Consider the following 22,785-nt stretch of genomic DNA (forward strand, 5'->3'; position numbering starts at 1 on the left):
TTCAACTTGGATCTACTGAAGCCAAAAAAGCCTGGCTCAGTAGTGGAAATCAACTTGTGAAATTGAATGGGGTAGAACTTGGCAGGGAGGTCACTGTCAAGTCTAAACGCTCCAGGTATCGTACGATGTTTTGCCAGTCTCCTCCTCTCTCCTTGGTGCCTCCCTTCAATGGCTCCACTTCTTGTCCCATGCTTTCCTGCCCACTGCCTGCCTTGTTCTTTGTTGGCCTCCTTGGGATTCCTGTCTTTCCCCCGATTCCAGCAGGGATGGGGGAGATCTGCCCCACCAGTTCCACTTCCTCTGCCCTGTTCTTCAAATCCTACTTCACCTCTGCCCACTCTCATCTTAGATTTCTCCTTCTCAGTCCACTGCTGACTCTCAGCTCTTCTTTCAGCTGTGTACCTATTGGTAGCTTCCCCATCAAACTATGCTATCAGTAACAAACTGCTTTCCCTCACAGTCCTGAGGGAAAATGTAAGCTCATGGAGAAAAATGCAGTTATGTGGAGCTTAAACACACATGGAAGCTAGGTCAAATTCCCATGAGGCAATTTAATACCTTTTGTTTACAATATCATTTATGAATGAAATAATTCCCATGAGGTATCCCAAAGTGATATCAAAACAAAGTAGAACAGTACTGAAAAGTTTAAAATAATGGCATGCTTATCTCTCAACTGAATAATTCAGTTTTTTCAGAGCAGCTGCAGTGTATTCTACATTTCTCGCCACAGAACTCAATTTCTTTCTAGAAAGTGTGAGTTTTCTGTAAACAAAAAGGATCAAAGATTTTTTTTTAAGACAAGGTTCTTTAATTTGACACTAATGCTCAAAGTGCTTATGCTAAAAGAATCTTCCACATATTTTAAAAATAATAAAATCAATTGCACATATAAACACCATACATAATCCAGCCTGAAGTCCACTCATGACAAGAAGTGGAAAAGAATAGTTCTGCATAAATAGTATGTTGTATCAACCGGCAAAGTACAATTTACATGTAAAAATCTATGTTGACATTTTGTACTACGGAGTGACAGACTGCACATATATACGGACTCTAACTGTATTACTGTTCTGAGTCATGATCCTGGTTCTCAAGAGATGTGCATCCGCAGACAGTTCTCTACTGCTCATCCACAGCTTATACTGGATTTTAAACTACCCAGCTATAAACTGTATAACATTCATAGAAATTAATTCAGATAAGCATAGCGTCTGCTTTGGCCCACATATGCAGAGATAGGTAAGATTCCCCCCCCCAAAAAAATCTATACCTTATTCAAGCTACACAAAATAAAATAATAAGATAAAATGTAAGTAAGTATGCTCTCATAAAACCCTCCCACGAGTTCAAGTTGGGAACCTGAAATAGAAAACAGCTCACTGGCATGGAGAAACTTGCCTAGATAAAATTAATATTTCAAGTAGGTTTATTTTGAGCATATCTGTACAATAACTGGGACCTAACACAAAGAAAATATTTAAAATGAGCAGCTTTATGTAGGAGATCGCTTTAACATTCATTTCCTTCCTCATAACCAATATATGCAGCATTCTATAGTATCAAGTAAAACATAGGTCATATTTCCTTATGACATTTCATCAGAAAACATCTTCCCCTGTTTAGAATGACTGGTAGGCTAGTGAATGCTAACATAGTGAGGAGTCTTGTCAGGCTAAATACAGTAATGCACCTATTCTTTGTGTGCTTGCCAAGAAGAAGAAGAATGGTGGCAGTGTTATTTTGTACAGTCGTACCTTGGAAGTCAAATGGAATCCATTTTGGAAGCCCGTTCGACTTCCAAAGCACGGCTTCTGATTGGCTGCAGGAAGCTCCTGCAGCCAATTGGAAGCTGCAGAAGCCCCGTCAGACCTTCAGATCCTAAAGAATGTTCGCAAACAGGAACACTCACTTCCGGGGTTGTGGCGTTCGGGATCCAAAACGTTTGAGTACCTAGGCGTTCAGGATCCAAGGTACGACTGTATTTAGAAAAATTGTGGGTATTTAACTGGACACAACAGGTTTCTGTTGTGAGCCACCCTGTAATCTTCGGAGGAAGATTTAATTAATGATAGTATTAGTTGAAATGTAAATACAGTTTAACTCAACTGCATCTACTGATTTCTGTCCTGAGTCAGGGATGTGCTCTTATATTCTGTGTTTTGAAATAGTCTATGGCTCCCTACTGCTACTTTTGCTCTCTTTAAAAAACAAACAACCACCACCCTGACCCATTTTTGATGAAACACTCAATCTCATTCTAATAAACTTGAAATCTCAGTGCATCCCCAAAGAACAAAACGTACCTGAAACAGAGAGGCAGTTTTATAAAATTATTTGTTCCAGTGTGGGAAACATTATTCTACTGCAGAATCTAATCTAATTTGTCTAATCTGAGGCAAGAAGCAGTTAATACATTTTATGAATGCCTCAAGCATAGCATCAACTCCCAATGATCCTCTCATGATGAGCTACCCTCTTGCATCTTGGAGTTGCTAACATGACACACATGCATACACGTGTGCATTGTACCATGGGAAATTATTTGGAGAGGGAACGATTATCCTTTTTCCTCCCACGCATGATGCTCCCTTTCCAAAAATGCCACTCCAATAGAAGGCTTTTCTTTCTGCAGACTGCAGTTGCAAAGGAAGCTTAATGCCATTTTGGCTTGTAGGTGATATATAAATAGATAGCTCTTGTTTCTCCAGCTGCCCTCTTCAGGAAGGTTGGCTGCTTGTTCTCCCTGCCACAATGCTTGGGTGAGGCAGGGCAGCAAACATGCTTTTTGCCAAGCCTAATTTCAGGAGGAAGGGCGAGTGGGCTGCCCACAACAGCTTCTCTGGTTGGCAAATGTGCCCAAGGATTTGGTGACCCCTGCTCAGAAAAATGTCCAGAAGCAGTTGAGATATCTACAACGGTAACAGCAGTGGTAGCAGACCTTGCTTCCTGCACATGAGATTGTTCTGTAACAGTAAAATATGTTTTAGATGTGTTTACCTTTGCTAATCAACCAGAATTTGTCTAACTCATAGAGGAGAATAGACTACTTCTATTTTAACTGAGGAGCATTTCTTTAAACACAGTAATCAATACCAGTCACATCGGTTAGGGCTGTGGATTATAAATTGCTACCATGTTCTCAGATATAACTAGAATCTCATATTAAAACTGTATTTTGCTTTCGCAAGATGCATAAAAGCAACTAATAGCTGCATGCAAAGGAGCTGGAAGGTAACACAGCCAAATGCTCTCTTAAGTTCTGGGCTAACATATTTACAAACTTGCAACTTTTACGGGGACCTTTAGATATTTCTCCATTTCATTACATTCTCAGATGGACAAATGCCTAGCAGAAGAAAAACCGTTTCTCAAACAGGACAATGTTCTATTTTTACGACACAAATTCATTAACATTGGTAAAAATGCCTATACACAAAGTTAGCCAAAAAGTTGATACAGTGCAATTGTTTTGCTTCAAGACAAACAATGAGAAAAACGTTCAAGTATATCAAAGCATCCTTACAAGATGCTCTTTAAGTTCTATTATTATTGCACAGATAAGAATTAGTCTTTACTCCATGTTCCATGGAGCCATTTCCTATCAGTTGAGCTATAGATCTATTTAGAGAATTCCCATTCATATTCAAATTGGACATATTTAAAGCATTTCTTAACCCTAATATTTTATTGCTATTTCCATGCCTTCCCTCCCCCGCCTCCCGCTTATTTAAGGCTAATGTGTGTAATATAAATAGTATATTTATAGTAATGTACACATATTCACATCACTGGAGGAAATCCCCTCTCAAATGCTTCAGTCAGCTTTCTCATGCTTCAGGTAGGAATTAGTTTACTGACTAGCTGTATTCACACAAACCCTCTTTGTAAAAATAAGGTTTATTTTAAGAAAAGAAATCTAGCAGGCACTATTAGAGCAGGGGCGGCCAACCTTTAGCTCTATTTGGACCCTTGACCATCCAAGTTATGGTCCAGCATCTGGTTAGCCACAGGTTCGCCACTCCCAATGTACTTTCTTCAAATAGACTGCATTTCTTGTTAATGGAAGTGTTCCCCTGATTCCACTCAAGTTTCCGATCTCACTATGCTGATCAGCCTGCTACCACTGCACACTTTTTGAGAGGACTGGAAGATTTAGGTAAACATTTGCTTCTCCTAGTGTAGCACTGCTTTAAATGGATCAGAATGCTCAGCAGGATCAGGCGTGACCCCCTCCAGTCCCAAGACAAAACCAATTTGTGCCAGTTGCAAGAAAGGAAAGTTATCAGAACTATGATCCCTGAGGGTTTTTCAGTCTCACGGGAACAGATTCTTCATCTACAAGTTGCTCACTGACTGACTTTTAGCAATTTCCTGGTGGCACAAGCAGCATAGTTAAAAAAAAGAAGAAAGTTTACAAGTCTTCATGTACCCAACATAATTGAGCTCAGCAATTCTTTCACCCAAGAAGCAGAATAGGGCCCCTGATAATAGAAACCTACATTTTGGCCCCAAAGGTGTCAGTATGGAATCTGTAAGTATCACAGTTTGGTGGTGTTGTTTTTAAAAGCCCCCTCAAACTTAATTATGAATTCAGTGATTTCACTCTTCCTCTGGCCTACTCACCTAAGTGTGTGGAAAACAGCCCCTAAGGACTGGATGTATACCAGCATTTGAAGAAGGCCAATGCAGTGAAATGAACATTCATGAATGAGGGCTACTCCTTTCTTCAAATTGCCTTGTAAGAAACTGAACATGAGTAACCTAACCCAAAACAAGTTTACTTAGGAATGTTCAATCCTAAACATGCTTGCTAGGATGCAAATATTCCTAGCAAGTATGCTTAGGACTGAAGGCTTAAGTCCATCGAAATTACAGCATAATACTTTAGTTTAGTGGTTGGTCTTCAACAAGTTAAGGGGAGATTAAATATTTTCATTATTTAGAATATCAAAAGTGCATGATGTGCAGCTATTGAAAAGTTCCTCCATATTCTGAGCAGCAGATACTTCAGAGAATACAGTGGTACCTCAGGTTACATACGCTTCAGGTTACAGACTCCGCTAACCCAGAAATAGTGCTTCAGGTTAAGAACTTTGCTTCAGGATAAGAACAGAAATTGTGCTCCGGCAGCGCGGCAGCAGCAGGAGACCCCATTAGCTAAAGTGGTGCTTCAGGTTAAGAACAGTTTCAGGTTAAGAACGGACCTCCGGAACAAATTAAGTACTTAACCCGAGGTACCACTGTATCTTCAAATCACAGAGTGTACAAAGCAAATAACAGTTCTGGAAGCATCCTAAAGCTGTACCAAAAGGCTAACTCTTTGGATACATCTGCAAGAATCCATAAAGCCACACTAGGCTCAAGTTATTAGCAATGATGACGACTTATTTTCATGGCTTTTAAATTAAAGGAAACTCTGAGGTATATCTCTAAGGATGCCAAAAATTCTGCTACCAGTCTCAGAGAATTCTGCCTATCAAGAGTGCTCCAGACCAGTGGCAACATAACACTACTGATGTTTTTGATCCCCACAATTTGTTACCAATGTAAAAACAAAACTGTAATACTGGCACTTATTGAGATGACGCTGTAAACTTCGCCTCTCTCGGGATGGAGGCTGTTTCTCCAGCACCTTCTGCCTGTGATCAGCCGGCCTTCTTGCCACAAGGCAGGTGGAGATGTGTTTGCTCTTCCGGATAGCTGCCTTTGAGAAGAACTCAAATGGAGTGTACTCTAAACGTAGTCTATGGGGTAACCTGGGAGCCCAGTTTAACTCCATGCACAAAGAAGAAATCCAGCCAGTAGCGGAAGCAAGTTCGCCATCAATAGCCATAGGGTTACTACCAGGCTAGGGGAACAGGAACACAAATCTAAAATAAATGTTAAAATGGTATTAGCATAGTTTAAGTACCGTACTTCTGCAGATGCTATTCAAAATAGTCCTTGACAAACAGGAATAGAGGCAGATGCTCTTTGAGAGTCTAAACTTTCATTCATAATTTTTCCAAACTAAAGGAAGAGAAGGAGGGGGAAAGAGTTTTCCAAAGCCTAATTGTCTGTTTTGGTCCTGCTCTCCTCCTCTAAAACCACCGTAGTGTAAAAAAGTGAACTAGTTCTCCTGTTTGCTAGGAATATAATTCTGAAAATGCTACTAAGAACATCACAGCAAAACAAAACAAGAACACTCTATTTCACTTAATGACTTTTGAAGGGTTGCTTACCAATAGATGTGAGTCTTGTTAAATTAGCAACTGGAGGAGGATCCTGCTCAGGTGGGCAGAAATCGCAGAAGTCTGAACACGCTGGGCAAATTAGGTTCCCAATATGTACCCATCCATTCATCTGAATATTCACGGTTAGGATTTGACCTGAGCGACTGCACAAATATGACTCATCCTTGACCCAAACAGTCAGCCCACGGGGAGAACAAGAAACCTAAGAAATAAAGTTGGACCAGCTAGATTATTGCAAGCATTTATTTAATTTTTAAACCAAGTCTTTTAAGAGACATGTTGCTTGTAGTCGAGCTTTCAAAAGGAAAAGCTAGAACAATTTGTGAGTACCTTCACTTGTTTGCATGCAGATTTGGAAGATGACAGATTGTTGGTCAGGCCGTGTAAGAAGGTATCTGCTCACTTTAGAGACTTATACTGTTGGCATAAAACTAATGGGCATGAGGTAGGGAGATATTTTGACTTCCACATGACTATCTGGTCTAATACAATTAGATACAAATATAGAAACATGTAATGACTAGTTAAGAGCAATAATGATTTCTAAACAACGCAACTTTACAAAATGCAACCTTAAACTAAGAGCTCCTGCAGTTACCTGGTAACAGCCACTGCCCCAGTCAGGGTAACTGAGTTTCTTTCTGCATTGTTCCATAACAAAAGCTGACTTCTGAATGAGACACACAGAATTTGGTCCATATTTCTCTGCACCATAGTTTTTGAAAGGATCTAAAAAACCAGGAAAGCACTGTTAACACATACTGTGGACTGGTAACCAGCTTCAGACTGTGATTTCAGATCCTAGTTTCTGAGCCTGAAACAAGCTGGGTAGACTCAGATACAGGTGCAACATGACAACCATGGGTTATGCTAAAGAAGCTATGGGTTTCCCTTACATTGGAACCCAAAATTTCTGAAAGATATTAAAGGAGAAACTAAACACAAAACCAACTGACCTGGTTGATTTTCAAGTATTCTACAGTCTGAACTTCGCTGAAATTCACCACTTAAGTGCCAGCTAAATTCCTGACTGAACGGACAGAAGTCAGCAATTTCAACAGACCCACCATAATAAGGCAAATCTTCTGATGGTACCCCATAAAGACGGTCAAAATACTGCAAAAGATACAGTGACAGAGGCAGCTATAAAGGTAGAAGAAGCACAGTCATATCATCACCATCACCATCACCATCATCACCATCACCTGGTAGTAATAGCAAACTTTTACAACAATGGCAGAAACCCACATTCCATACATTGTATTCATGTTAAAGAGAACCAAAGCACAAAGCTATAGTTGCTACTGCCATTAATAATTTTTATTTTAGAAACAACAGTATTGCTAAGTACTGCACATACAAGTCTGCTATGCACGATAAATGCATTCTCTTTTGACTGTGTGTTGTCTGAACCCTAAACTACGGTTAATCTTAACTATGGTGAGTAGAAACAAGCCAGCTGCTTAAACTATGATTTAAAGTTGACTTGTTTCAACAAACTACAGTTTGTATGTGATCCGACAACAAATCAAACTGAATCTAAAATGGAAGCAAAAGCTTCCAAATTCTTCCTTGTGGTTGCACTGGAAGAGGAGGAGGAAGTGCCCAGCCCCTCTGCTTGTTCCCATGTCTGAATGAGACTGGTGGTTCATAGAATTCACATAGAGTCACACCCTTTATACCTGATATTCCTGAGGCAGCTGTTGTGGGAATTTCTGTAAATTGCACACTGCCACTGCTCTTTGGTCCTGTCTACAGGTTAGCTGCAATGGATTAGTCCGCAGAGTGTCACAATATGGATCCACCAATTCTTTCCTGTGAATAAAGTTGAAAACCTCAATAAGGGAACTGTTAAAAAAAATTTATACAACACTTAACAAAAAAACCAGTACTAACCAGACAAACATTAATAGGCTATTGCAATGCCAGTGGCATCACATACCATGCAATCTAAAGAAACGTATTCTTACCTTCTCCTCTTATGATCAATCCAAAACTTACAGCTTTTCATCACAAAGTCACAGCCTTTATCTCTGCCCCAATCAAGCTTTTCTGCCATGTTGTAATTGGCTTTATACCAGCTGTAAACATATGTTGAAACAGAAATGCTATTATTACACTTCTGAACAGTCAGCAAAAAGTTATTTCAAAGCTCTTGCATGTGTTAATCAAGCTACCCGATATGAACCCTTTCCTAATGCAGGTAGGGTAACTGAAAGAAAAGGCAGAGGCATTTCCACAAACAGGCACACGTATTGTCGCCTCCAAGATTGCTGCTCCTCTTTTGGCTTAAGAAGCGAAGCCAAAAAATGGAATTGCTCTTCTCCTTCAATGAAGGAATAAACAATGAAGGGGGGGGATTTCAATAGCTAGAGCTAATGCCACTCTAAGGTAATTCAAATCTGACTAGTTATTGCCAGCCTTTTCCATCCCCCATTATCCACCTTCAACTGGAGGGAAATGCTCGAGAATTACAATTAGTTCAGGAGTATCCTTAATTTGAGGGATGCGGGTGGCGCTGTGGGTTAAACCACAGAATCTAGGGCTTGCCGATCAGAAGGTCGGCGGTTTGAATCCCTGCGGTGGGGTGAGCTCCCGTTGCTCGGTCCCTGCTCCTGCAAACCAAGCAGTTGGAAAGCACAAAGTGCAAGTAGATAAATAGGTACTGCTCCGGCGGGAAGGTAAACAGCGTTTCAGTGTGCTGCTCTGGTTCGCCAGAAGCGGCTTAGTCATGCTGGTCACATGACCCGGAAGCTGTACACCGGCTCTCTCAGCCAGTAAAGCGAGATGAGCGCCGCAACTATACAATTTCACATTGCACTAGTAGATAAATGGAAAATGAACGGAGAAATTTTGATTTTAATTTCATGCCAGCAACAATACCAACAAAATGATTTGCATAGAAATGTTGCATTGTTTCCAAAGCCTAACATTCAAACACCTCCAACTACGTAAGTTTCTTAACTATGTATTTAAGATCTGTCCAAACAAGGCATATTTATGAGAAAACCAAAACCAACTATACATCCTTACCCAGTGTCTTCCATTAATGCCAAAGTGATGCGGGAGAAGACCCTGTTCTGAGTGTGCGATCCAGTCATAGCTTCATTCTGAAAGTAACCACCCAAGAAACCAGTAAGCTTCATGAACAGGAACTCATTCCTCGTTTTGGGGTTGGGGAGAAGAAAGAATGTGTACCTTTGGGCATAAACACCTATTACATAGGCCCATTAATTGTTTCTAATGTTTCCCTCTCCATGAAACGGTCTGAAGTGATTTACATGTATGTGCTATCCCTGGGCCAATTCAGGTAAAGTCTGGGCTAGTCTTCATCTCCACTTAGGAGACTTGATGGTAGAGGATTCAATAGGTGTTTAAAGCCAGTGAAGAAGGCACCTCCTGGGTTTATAATGGTGTGCTTTCCAAAGGGTAGGCACTACCACACTAGACATCTAATTCCCACACTGTATGGGACAGGCTTCCTGATGAGCTGATATCTGCAGGAGGCCCTCTCATCACTGTAAAAGTCTATAAACTGACTACAGAATGAGGAGTTGCATGTAGTGAAACACTAGGGGACTGCCCTAAATTGCTCCTCTGGTACTGCTCATTTAAAACAAATGGTAAGAAATGGCAGAGTGGAAAGGTAAAGACAAATGAAGACAAAGGTAATAATTACAATCTATATTCTTTATATATTCAATATATATTCTTTATAATGCATGGTATTCTTTCACAAAGCAAGCTGTACTGCTCCTCTTTTAAAAACTGTTTTATACAATCCCATTTTATCTAGATTGCAGTGACTGCCCAATTAACAAGTTCTAAGGGAAAGATTAAATAAAAATCTGATGACGGGGGAGGGACTCTTTCCAGTGATAAATCCTACTTTTAAACTTTCATCAATCTGTCGTCCTGGAGACAAAGTATCCAATATCACAAAAACCTGCATTTCAGTTTATGATCACCTCGCAAAAAACCCAATAGCTACTGTATTATAATTAGCTGTACTGACCTCCAACAATCTCTTTTCCCAATGATTGAGCTCTGTACCCATGCCACCTTGATTTTCAAGTTCCATCCCCTCTAGAAATTGACATCCAAAGTGTTTTCGGGCCTCCTCCTTCAAAAAGACGCACCAGAAGACCGCTGTCAAAATAATTAGCGATACCCTTCCTTGAGAATCAAAACTAACCCCCACCCCCACATATTTTAAGTTCCTAGGAGGGGCTTCCTTCAACTTGCACAGATTTCCAATGAAAAGGGTCCCCCAAATCTTCTTCCTATATGTGTTGAAATGTAAGGCTGCTATCACAATGTGGTTCACATGACTGGCAAGAGGCAGCCATGCTGGACAGCAGAACAGGCAGGCAAGTAAGCAGTGTGGGTGGCAGGTGCCCCAGGCAAGATGTTTGGGAAGAGAGGTGCTTCATAGAGTGATTTGCCCAGCAGCTCCCTGAAGTGCTTCCCCTGTTAAATACAGCTGCAGCAAGTGTTAATAGAGGGAGGAGGCACTTTAGAGAGTGGTTTTGGGCAAAAAAAGCCCCTCCTTTAAAGCTTGGGGTGAGGGGAAGGGCGAGATGTAAAGGAAGGAGGGGTTACATATACATGAAGAAGGGAGGATTGTTAGAGGGGTTGGTGGGCAGGCGAGGTTAGTGAATGGAGCGAGCCGGAGATGGAAGCTGCTAGTAAGAAATACTATTTAAAGTTCATGAAGCCGAGAATAATAATAATAAAGTTTAAAAATTAATTCACCTATGTGAAAAACATAACATGTTCTGATCTCATAAAACCCATAATTTAAAGTCTTCAGAATGATTCGGTTATTCGAATCACTTGGAGGATAAAAAGCATATCTAACAGGTAGCTATGCAAGCCACAATGTGAACAGGCTTTTGCCCAACTTCCTTCCGCTTTAGTAGGCTGAAGGAATACAAGCAGCAACCCAGTCTGCTGAAGTTTTGTGTCTGTGCTGTGGCTTCATGCCACTCAGGTTCTATGGCGGCATGATGGCAGCTTCCATGCACAGCTTGAGATCTTTCCTTTAGGTCTCTCATTTCTTTGAACTGATATCTTTGGCACACCTGTGATATCCGGAATCAACCCCACTCCCATGTCTGTGGGTGGCCTTGTTCTGGTGCTCTAGTAGTTGGAAAAGGGCCAGCCACTTTACTATTACAAGGATTGATCATTTTTCTAATGAGAATTATTCCTTTTGACATGCATTATTTTACCAGTAAGCAGCTTGCCAGGGATACTGGGAGTAAGCTATTCCTATAATTCTCAAAGTGCTAGATAAACCTCCTAAAGAAGGCAAGGCAAATTGTGTAGATGTCCTTATCTGAGGAAGTTAAGTTAGATTTATTCTGATAAAAAGTGAAAATGATACTTACAACTACTTTAGGAGTTATCAGAAGGAATACATTGTGAAGCAGTTTCTTATTGCCCCGTACATCCCATAACCGCACAGCGCTATTTACTACTTTATTGCTCCATTGATATACACCAAGGCTGTAAGGAAGGCAGACTGAATTAACTTGACTGGCAAGCAGAATCAATTCTAAATATGATCAACAGCCTGATATCAGCAAATGTTAAATGCATTTCAAAAAAAATAATATTAAACATGATAACTGTGAAGCTCATGACAGCTGGCTATGAAAAAGGACATGGAAGAAAAATCAGCCAAGGAAACAAACCAACTGAGTCACAAGGTATTAAAATGTTGACAAAAGAATTATTTCGCAACTATGTCCCATCACTTCCTTCAACAAAACTACATAGATTCATAAAGTCCAACATAGATTTCAATATATACATAGATTCATAAAGTCCAACATAGATTTCAATATATACCTTTCATTAAAGGGTGGCAATCCATTTTGAGATGGGGCAGTCAAAGGATTTCCATCATCATCACGATAAAATGCAAACAGCCCAGCAGAAAAACCCTTTAAGGCAATGCAAAGTCATTTATATTATTTATCATCAACATAAGAAAACATGTTTTGCCTAGAAGTTAACAAACCTCAAAACAACAAAAAAAAAGTTGTCTGAAAGTAAAATAAACATACAGTGTAGGCTAAGTTCACATCTATGTCTTTTAGAAGAGAAACAAAAACAAATAATTTTTTTGCACGGTACAACACAAAGATGTTGCTGGTATTTTAAATGAATGCAACAAATAACATATCTTACCAGTGCATGAATGATTTCATGTTTCACAGTAGACAGCATGCCAGCAAATTCTTGTGCTTGGGTTGAAATCATATTCGGGCAAAGATTAGCATACCCTGCAATTGGTCTGGGAAATAATGAAAAATATATTTCTATAGAATAAAAACTTCACCGTCTTAGGAACATGCTAAGCTTAATAAATGAATACAAACAATGTGCACTCAACAACAACCAAAAATCTAAATTTAGAATGCTAAAGTGCATAAGCAATTGTAGTTTCACCATTTACACAATGGGCAGCAGAGTGAAACATGCTTTCACTCAACCCCCATCTGACCACAAATTAAATAGATTTTGATAATGGTATTGCTAGTAAAATCTCTTAACAAAGAGAAGCAAACAATAGAGATGAAGAGTGCAACATCTACTTAGTAGGCGATTCTTCTAATTTCATGATTCAGGCTACAAACACAGGCATCTACTGCTCAAAAAAGGAAATTAGAATAGACAATTCTAGTTCCATTAAGAATTAGTCATTAATTTGAGCAGCGCAGTTCATCTAGTAAACTGGTCAGTTAAAGCCACCATTGGAAGTCATTACACCAGTACACTTAGAAATGAAAGTTAATTTGGAGGGGGGAAATGTTACCTGTCCATATCAGCTTCTAGCTGACAGTATGCTGCATATGCAATAATATTTTCTTGGCCACACCTTTCAGTAGTCAGAGCACTAACATATAACACGAAGTCAGCATCTCGAACCCCTTCTTGGTCTCTTACACCAACAGGTCCACAATCCAGCATTTCATTACATGCCCTACATTGCTGAGACAATAAATTCAGAGGAAATTCGTTTCAAACAGACATAATTTAACAACTGTCTTCAGTCTAACAGAAGAAATTTGGTAACCAACTGCTCAGAGTTGAGGCACTGAAATCAACGGCCATGACTAATTTATAGAATCATAGAATTGTACATTTTGAAGGGACCACAAGAGTCATCTAATCCAACCCCCTGCAAGGCAGGATTATTTTGCCCAACAGGGGGCTCAAACCCACAACTCTAAGATTAAGAGTCTCATGCTCTACCAACTGAGCTAGCCAGCCATTTAATAGGCCTGCTCTGAGCATGACTTAGATACAACCTATCCTCCTTTCTATTTTTCTGACGGAAGAAAGATATTAAGACAATGATTTGCCACACTTATGATTGATTTTGTAATACTGCTCACAGCCAATATCCAAAGGGTATAGTTGCACCTCATTATTTTTTAAAATAGCTTTTGAAAGCTATACCCTCCCAGAATCCACAAATGCTTTTTAAGAGCCCAAAGTTCAGAAAATGGCAAGGTGTGTGAGGACCAAATGATATTGAAATAGAGAATGACATTAACGAATGCATAATCATTTCTTTCAGCTTTTCTTTTGGAAAGCTCTCATGCCTACTACACTGTCTTCCAATCCAGAGACACCCTTCAGATTGTGAAAGTGAGGTGTGGTGTGTGTGTGTGTGTGTAGCACATAGCTGTCAACGTTTCCTTTAAAAGGGAAATTCCCTTATTCCGAATAGGATTCCTTGCAAGAAAAGGGAAAAGTTGACAGCTATGGTGTAGCATCTGAAGATGCTGTAGTACATTATATTGTGACATCTTATTATCATTGCCCATATGTAGATTGTACAAAGCACATAGTCTACTATGGTCTACATGCACTGTGGTTAGCCCTAATATCTGGTGCCAGAGAATTTACACTGGGCAAGATATATGATCACTCTTGATCTGTTCAAGGTTTTTAAAAATGCAGCTTTCATCCGGTTTATCCAGCTGTTTTGTTAACTCAAGGAAAACTAAGGAAGTAAACACTGAAAAGTGTAATACAGGGACTGCCCACAACTTACTTTATTTAATGAAACTGAAAAAAAACCATTCAAGTCCATTTAAAAACAGGACATTAAAACTGAATTTTAAAAAGTAGCCAAGGTCCATCAACATAATATACTTTTGAGTGTTACTGAACCCCACAATTTCTCTGCACTCAAGCTGAAAATTCAATCCTCTCACCGATCTGTTGAACTCAGCTCCTAGTCCTCTCATCCCTGTTGATTCGCAACATTATTTGCTCTTCTTAACTTCACTTCGCTTGATGCCACTGATTGATTTGCCTTGATACCACAGTTAAGTACCAAAGGAAATGGAATCTTCTCATTGTGATACTATAACGGGATTTAAGATTATACCCTTGCAAGTGACGACTGGCACAGTTGACTCACAACTTCTGTTCAGAAATTTGCTACTTATAAGAGCTGCTATGTTTTTTCCGGCCAGGGATGTTAACTGTGGATACATAGTGCAACCATTCTCATGTGCTAAGAATTAAGATATTTTTATTTGTCCAGGAATTTGGATCATGAAGTGTTATTTGTGCTACAGAGCTTTATTGCTGCTCTCCATTGAATTTCATTTGTTCGGTTTAGGATTGGTTTTATTATGATTATAGTATTATATAATTGTAAGCTGTTGTTGTAAGCTGCCCTGTGCTCCATTTTGGACAAAGGCTAGGGTGTAGATCAATCAGATGAAATCAAATCAAAGGAAACCTTGCTCAAAGGAACATGTCCCAGTTGTTCCTTTAAAGTCCTGCCCTTACCTGCCCCTCATGTATGATATCAGGTGCAGGACAGGTAGGCATGGCTTATTGAAAATGAAGGATGCCTGAAAGGCCATCTTCGAACCATGAACTGGAAGTTCCCCACACCTGGGCCGCCGAGGACTGAATTACCTGCAGGTGTTCCTCAGGAACTGTGACTGGACCACACTTTGTATATTCTGCACATGCTTTTCGGCAGTATCGGTGAGGGTCATCTTTCTTCCTTAAATATTCATTTGTAACACACTGTCTTAAAACAAATCAGAATTACAGATTTAGTTATCAATGAAATGGATGCATAGAATAAAGCCACATAACAGAGAAGCTAGGTATACCAATGTAACCAAGTTAATTTACTTATCAGAATGGAATTACTCTTAGTAGGGTTTTTTGGGTGGGTGGGAACAATTCTGATCTACAGGCAGAATATAATCTTAAATACAGATTTATGTTGACATTTACTATTAAACAACACTAAACCATATACATACCTGCTTAATAGAATGGTACCAGTAGGTTTCCGTACTTGAAATGTCTTCTCTAAATAGGAAATAGCTTGCGGGAAAAGCTTATTCTAAATGTGCAGAAAAGAAAAGTCTCTTTACACCAAAAAGAGAGAGAGATGAAACTAGATTCTAAAGAATGAAGTCCCAAGTCTCACTTACTAAGTATATTTTCACAGCTTTGAACTGAATGAGATAAGCATAAAGAGATGCTGATTTTATTGTATTATCAGACAATACTCATGTATCCTGAACTTTAACAAAATCTGCAGCAAAACCCTGGCTAGTGCTAACACCACACTTATCATTTCTGTAGTTCTTAATGCTGCTTTTGGTTAAAGTTGCCAAGGTAAGGAAGAGTGGAAATTGCACCAGAGAGAGAGGAGGAGGGGAAAAGTCAGTTTGCTCCTGATCACATAGCCGTGGTTAGGAGAACACACAATGTGAGGTCTGCACAAATTTCAAAAACAGTTTCAGATATGGAGCAGTAAAGCTGGTTAGAAAAGTTAGAATACCACTTGCAGTCACGGATCATTCAGACCAGTGGATTGGCGCAATTCAACTAGAACTCCTTTCAGCAATAGACATGACTGACATACATGCAAGAAGGAAGAGTCACATACCTTTATAAGGTGCTTTTTTTCAGGTGGCAATCTATGAAGAAAGAAAACAATAAGGGGAGGGAATTGTTTCTTTTCTATTTGTATGAAATACTATCATCAACCAATCACTTTCCACCTATAAAACCAGTTACTCCAGACTCAGTCCTGCAACACAAATCTGTCCCCCTTAGCTACGTATTCCCTATTGCCTTGCCTACTTGTTTGGTGAGGAAAGCAGAAGGGGGACAGGTCTTCCTAGCTATCAGCTAATTCTCCAGTACAGGTAAGATGTCCTCAGGTTGGACATGAGCTCTCTCTAGTGCTTGAATGCAGGAACTAAAAACTGAAGGCATCTCCACATGTGTGGAGAAATACCTCTCAGGTAGGACCAACAGCCCCTTCCCACTCAGAATAAGGATTTTAGAAGGCTGCCATTATACTTACTCCTCAATACTTTTGTCATATACTGTCTTAATTCTTAGTTGTTCATCCACATTTCTCTTTATAACACGATTTTCCTTAAGATAAACTTTATAGATAACCTAAATAAAGAATAAATAGATTTGACTCAACAAATAACATGTATAACTTTTTTTTCAAAAAATATAAGAAACAGATGCATCTATCAGATTTATTTACTAGTTTCCTTTGCACACCCCCCCTTTACTATAAAGTTCCAGGGTTATAACAATAAAAAACAGTAATAGAAATGACACGGCTATTTATTTTGCTTGATGCTGAGAAAGCATTTCACAAAATATATTGCTGGGTTCTTTTTGTTGCTTTGGAAAAGTTTGGGTTCCCTGAAGAGCTTATGAAATGGATTATTTCATTTGTTTAAGAGAGAGGAACAAGTCAAAGCTGCCCTCTTTTTTTGATATTCAGTTTGTGTCTAGAACTGGTATTTGTGCAATTAATTAAGCAGAAAAGACAAATTCAGGGCTTTGTACATGGACAAGTAGAATTTAAAAATGGCTACATATACAGATTATGTTTTTTAAAAAATTAGGTCTGAATAATCTATATAAGAATTAATAAAAATTATTAATTTTGGTGAAATTTCTGGCTAGTTGTTAATCAGTCAAAATCCAAAATAATGCCAGTAGGCACTATAAATCTATGTAGTTTTTGTGCTAATTGGTAATTTTGTTCATGCCATGGTTGTAACATATTAAAGCTCAACTAATGCCTATGAGGGGGAGGATGTGGCTTGCTCCCCTCCCCACTTTGGGGAAGTGTGTATGCGCATCCTGGCTTATAAAAGCTAGCCGGGAAGGACTGGGCGATGGGCTTCGTGGGGTGGTGAATGCTTCCCTCCGTGAGGGAGCCTTCTCAGACCCGCTGAAAGAGGCGGTTATTAAACCGCTTCTTAAAAAACCAACTTTAGATGCGGCCACGATGGCCAACTATCGCCCAGTCTCAAATCTTCCATTCTTGGGCAAGGTGACTGAGCGAGTGGTTGCTGAACAACTCCAGGCACGCCTGGAAGAAGCGGACCATTTGGATCCCTTCCAATCAGGATTCAGGCCTCACCATGGGACTGAAACTGCCTTGGTCGCGCTGGTTGATGATCTCCGGCGGGCTAGGGACAAAGGTGAGAGCTGTTTCCTAGTTCTGCTGGATCTCTCAGCGGCCTTTGACACCATCGACCATAACATCCTTCTGGACCGTCTTGAGGGGCTGGGAGCTGGGGGCACTGTCATACAGTGGTTCCGCTCCTTTCTCCTGGGCCGTGTTCAGAAAGTGGTGGTGGGGGATGAGTGTTCACACCCCTGGGCTCTCACTTGTGGGGTGCCTCAGGGTTCTGTCCTCTCCCCCATGCTTTTCAACATCTATATGCAGCCGCTGGGAGAGATCATCAGGGGGTTTGGGCTGGGTGTTCATCAGTATGCGAATGATACCCAGCTCTACCTCTCTTTCAAATAAGAACCAGTGAAGGCGGTGAAGGTCCTGTGTGAGTGCCTGGAGGCGGTTGGAGGATGGATGGCGGCTAACAGATTGAGGTTGAATCCTGACAAGACAGAAGTACTGTTCTTGGGGGACAGGAGGCGGGCAGGTGTGGAGGATTCCCTGGTCCTGAATGGGGTAACTGTGCCCCTGAAGGACCAGGTGCGCAGCCTGGGAGTCATTTTGGACTCGCAGCTGTCCTTGGAGGCACAGATCAAATTTGTGTCCAGGGCAGCTGTTTACCAGCTCCATCTGGTACACAGGCTGAGACCCTATCTGCCTGCGGACTGCCTCCCCAGAGTGGTGCATGCTCTGGTTATCTCCCGCTTGGACTACTGCAGTGCGCTCTACTTGGGGCTACCTTTGAAGGTGACCCGGAAACTACAACTAATCCAGAATGCGGCAGCTAGACTGGTGACTGGGAGCGGCTGCCGGGACCACATAACACTGGTCTTAAAAGACCTACATTGGCTCCCAGTACGTTTCCGAGCACAATTCAAAGTGTTGGTGCTGACCTTTAAAGCCCTAAACGACCTCGGTCCAGTATATCTGAAGGTCCACTGAGGTCCAGCGCCGAGGGCCTTCTGGCGGTTCCCTCGCTGCGAGAAGCCAAGTTACAGGGAACCAGGCAGAGGGCCTTCTCGGTAGTGGTGCCCGCCCTGTGGAACGCCCTCCCACCAGATGTCAAAGAGAACAACAACTACCAGACTTTTAGAAGACATCTGAAGGCAGCCTTGTTCAGGGAAGCTTTTAATGTTTGATGTATTTAATGTTTGATGTATTATTATTATTATGCGTCCTTGGGGCGGTGTGTTGCTTCTTACTGTTGCATATTGCTGTTCCCCTGTAGCCGTTTTTCTTTGGCATATGTGGCTGCCAGCTGCAAGTGTGGGGTTGTAATCACTGTTTGGGAGTGCCAGTGTGTGCCTGTGTGTTTGTTTACAGTTTCATGCTGGGGCATGCTTTTGGTGCATATGTGTTGATGACTGGTCATGAACAAGTAGAGCAGGTTGTGTATGCCTGGTGGAAGGTGGCAGGTTTGGCTGGTGCTGGCAGGGTTATTATACATGCCGTGGGTATCTGTGTCATCTGGCATGTAGGCACAGCCTCTCTGGTGGGGGGGACGACGACAGTTGGATGAAGAAGTTTTTACACCACCAGCAGATCACTGGTGGCCACAAAACATGGCAGAGTCTGGAAGCTGTTTCGGATTATTATTATTTTTACAAACTTTACTGAAAACTTTTAGAACTATTACCAAACAACCTGTTGTCTTCCAGGACAAATGCATGTACAGATGTTAAGTCTTGTATGGAGCCATCTACATGGCATCAAAGCAGACTTTAAAAATATTTTCCTTTACAGATTAAGCTCACATCCACAGGCTATACGTCTATCTAAAACAGAGCTTTCCAAACTTTTCATGTTGGTGACACACTTTTTAGACATGCATCATTTCGTGAAACAGTAATTCAGTTTTGCATTATTTCGCGAAACAGTAATACAGTTTTACTAGCAAACCAGAGGTTAAACTAACCCCTTTCCAGCCCCAAGGGGAGCATGGGGAGTGTACCTACACCGCAGCCGACACACTAATGTGTGGTGACACACAGGCTGCTGTGATTGAGACGGAAAAGAGATTCCCCTACAGTACTGTTAGTAAACAATATAAATGCAGACCATATGGAGTCAAATCCCTTTTTTTTTTGTTATTCCTCTTATCACCCTCCAATGATGAGCTGAGCATTACATAAATGCTATATTCCACACATATTGCGTCCAAGTTTCTATGGTGGGAGGGAGTCACCCCCCCCCCCATTGGAAGCAACTATTTGTCTTGTTGCTAGGAGTCTTACAGCTTAAACTTCTCTGTTAGGCCATAATCCTATGTACGCTTAATTAGGAGCCAAGTCCAATTGAATACACTAAAATAAAATCACATAAACAGGATAAGATTTTCTATTAAATCCATTACCATTGAAAATATCAAGCATTTTTACAAACCAAGTTTTTTGTTAGAGAAAAGTAATGACCATGGGATCTTAATGGGTGGGTAATAACAAAATAAATAATACGATTATTTCCATTTTTAACTTGTGCTATGGGGTGGTTTTTTATGGGGTGTTTTTTTTTAAGTGCATCTTTAGTTTAGACGTCAAGAGAATCATTTGTGCCATAAATGGTGGCAATAGTACTGAGAAGAATTAAAGAACAGAGCATAGCGGCTTCCTTCAGAAAGAAAACTAAGCCTAGCTTCTAATCTCAGTATTTTGTCAATTGGATCACCTTGGCTTTCTACAATAAAGCAGCAGAATTGGCTGAGTCGCCCAAAACAACGGGAAAAGGACGTACCTACCCCGCGAGGTAAATACCAAAACTGTAGAGCCATTTCCCTGCCTTTAGTCTAACATAATGACAAAAAATATCGGAGCGGCACGGCTTAAAGCTATTTTCCCATAGCGTTTCGCGGTCCTCCTTAGGAAAAAATAAATTGCTGGGATGCGTGGAAGAGACAACCGGCACCAACCAACAGGTTACTGCTTTGCTGCAAACCGCGACACGCATCGGCATTCCCAAAAGAAGGATCCCAAGGAAGTGGAGGAGCGGAGAGTTTTAAATCAGATTTCCGAAACCGGTCCCCACCATCCTCACTTGCATTCAAAGCAGGAACTTTTACGAGCACAAATGCGAAAAACAGGCAAAACAGGCGGCCGACAACGCTGCAAACGCGGCAACCGACGGAAAGATGCGCGGAAGCCAAAGGCGAGTCCTAACCATCATTGGCATCCGCAGGTCGAGGCGGAGATCCCGTGTCGCCCTCTTACCCCCCCCCCCCGCCCCGCTTCCAAAGACCCGCCTCACCTCCCTGGCGCTGGGGATGCGGTGGTGACACACAGGGGCAGAAGCAGCAGAAGCTGGGCCGCAGCCAAGCAGAAGCAGCACCGCGAGGGCGGCGGGGAAAGCGGAGAACGGCCGGGGAGAAGCTTGCAGAGCCCGCCGCCTCTTCGCTCCGGCCGCCATCTTGACAGCGGCCTTCGCTACCGCCGCCTCTCCACGGGCAAGGTCGGTTCCCCCTTCCCCCGCGAGCCAGTAAGAGAGCGCGGAGCTGAGAGGAGAGCGGTCCTATTGGTCGCACCTCTTTACGGGGCGGGGCGACAGCATGAAGAGAGGAAAGGAGAAAGGGCTGGGGGGAGTCCGTGACGTCACGCCCAGTACTGCAAGCCCTGCCAATTAAGAAGAAGGCGGGGAAAACCCTGCCGCCGCAGCCTGATTGGATGTCACTCTAAAGGGTAGGACGTAAACTGGCTGGGAGGTGGAATGAGGCATAAATATTCGCAGGGGTTTGGAGAAATTAGGTGAAAGCAGAGCTAGAGACGTGAGGCGCGTCTGGTGCGCCCCGTGGTTTCTGGGACGGGGAATTCGAATTTGACGAGGCTATAAAGTAGTCAGAGCCTCATCTCTCAAATTCGAACTGAGGAAGGGGGGGGGGAGAGTAAAACTCATTCGTCACCCTGAACGTCAATTACAGGATTGCTTTTATTTTTATTTTTTAATTTCAAAAATAGTCTTATAACTGGATTTACATGACACAAGCATTTAATTATAACCAAGCACAATTAAAATAGGCAATAAAGTAACCCCATTATGAAAATGCAGTAGTTAAAGCAGGAAATTTGGGCACATGCAGGTGTAAACAGGTGTACCTTCAATACTCTTGTATTCTAGTTAGCAGTGCGTCCCATAAGAGCGGTGTCATCAGGAATAAAGTGGGTGGAAGCTGCCATATTTGGGAGGAGGTTTTGCTTGTGAATTGATTCTTCTGAGTGTAAAGTGTTAAGGTCACAGATCTGAGATATATTTGGACCTCTAGGCAGGAGTTTTCATTCATCATCTTTCTTTGTCTTTCTTTAGTTATGGTTCTACATTTTGAAGTTTTGAAGCTCACTGGGGACCCAGAGGTTTTCAACCTTTTTGAGTCCATGGCTCCCTTGACCAACCACCGTACATTCTTTCTGCGGCACCCCTGTGGGGCTCAGGAGCCCAGTTACGTCACCCCTGCAGAGCTGGCAGCCTCTCACTCTTTTTCAAACACCCTTTCTTGTGGAGTCTTCCCTCAGCCTCATCGCTTCTCCTTGTGAATCCTCTGGGCAGCTGCTGCTGCTGCCCCTGGTCTCTGAGTTTCCTCCCCTTGCCCCAAACAGAGGTGCCTCTTCACACTGCCTCACAGAGGCCTGGGAAGAAGATGCCCTCAGTCTTTGTAGTCCAACAGAGACAGGGCAAAGGTGAATGTGAGGCCAGCACCTTACCATGAGAGGCAGCAGTGGCTGCTACTGGGCCGGTATGGCAAAAAGGCTCTCCTTCAGCACCGGGCACTCAGCTCCCAGGCTAGGCATTGCACACAGCAAGCACAAAAAAGACCAATGCAGCACCTGCCTGCCTGCCTGGCCTCCCACTTGGCTGTCCATTCCCAATAGCAAGGGCCAGCAGACTAGCTGGCTGGGTTTACTCCCTCTCTTGCTTGCTTATTCCAAGGCTGCCTCAGCTCCTGACAACCAGCACCCCCTGGCCCAGCCCCAGAGCGCCTGCGGAGCTTGTAGCCACGACTGCTGCAACAAACAGCTGTGCACACCTTTGGGAGGCAGAGACGCGAGAGGGCATCAGAACAGGGAG

The 22,785-nt window shown here is 41.9% G+C and overlaps 1 protein-coding gene across 3 annotated transcripts; it reads right to left on the bottom strand.

The window, feature by feature from the left end:
* Positions 1 to 788: 788 nt before the first annotated feature.
* Positions 789 to 21,189, bottom strand: LMLN (leishmanolysin like peptidase). Of its 3 annotated transcripts, XR_014522575.1 has the most exons (18): positions 20,977 to 21,175; positions 16,612 to 16,709; positions 16,189 to 16,219; positions 15,554 to 15,636; positions 15,195 to 15,312; positions 13,066 to 13,241; positions 12,438 to 12,543; positions 12,096 to 12,190; positions 11,633 to 11,750; positions 10,255 to 10,362; positions 9,273 to 9,349; positions 8,210 to 8,320; positions 7,922 to 8,054; positions 7,196 to 7,355; positions 6,838 to 6,968; positions 6,228 to 6,441; positions 5,549 to 5,876; positions 789 to 5,032 (listed from the first exon to the last, which is right to left on the bottom strand). XR_014522575.1 is itself a non-coding variant. In XM_083489653.1 (17 exons), exons 1-17 carry the CDS (start codon positions 21,133 to 21,135, stop codon positions 5,776 to 5,778), a joined length of 2,019 nt encoding a protein of 672 aa, XP_083345779.1. In that variant the 5' UTR covers positions 21,136 to 21,189; the 3' UTR covers positions 789 to 5,775. The 3 variants fall into 3 exon arrangements, 2 of the variants coding, with proteins under 2 accessions (XP_083345779.1, XP_083345780.1); XM_083489653.1 differs by having other exon boundaries at positions 789 to 5,876; positions 20,977 to 21,189; XM_083489654.1 differs by having other exon boundaries at positions 789 to 5,876; positions 20,471 to 21,151.
* Between the last annotated feature and the right edge of the window lie 1,596 nt (positions 21,190 to 22,785).

This window comes from Podarcis liolepis (genome assembly GCF_965112155.1).
Source record: "Podarcis liolepis genome assembly, chromosome: 1".
NCBI lineage: Eukaryota > Metazoa > Chordata > Lepidosauria > Squamata > Lacertidae > Podarcis > Podarcis liolepis.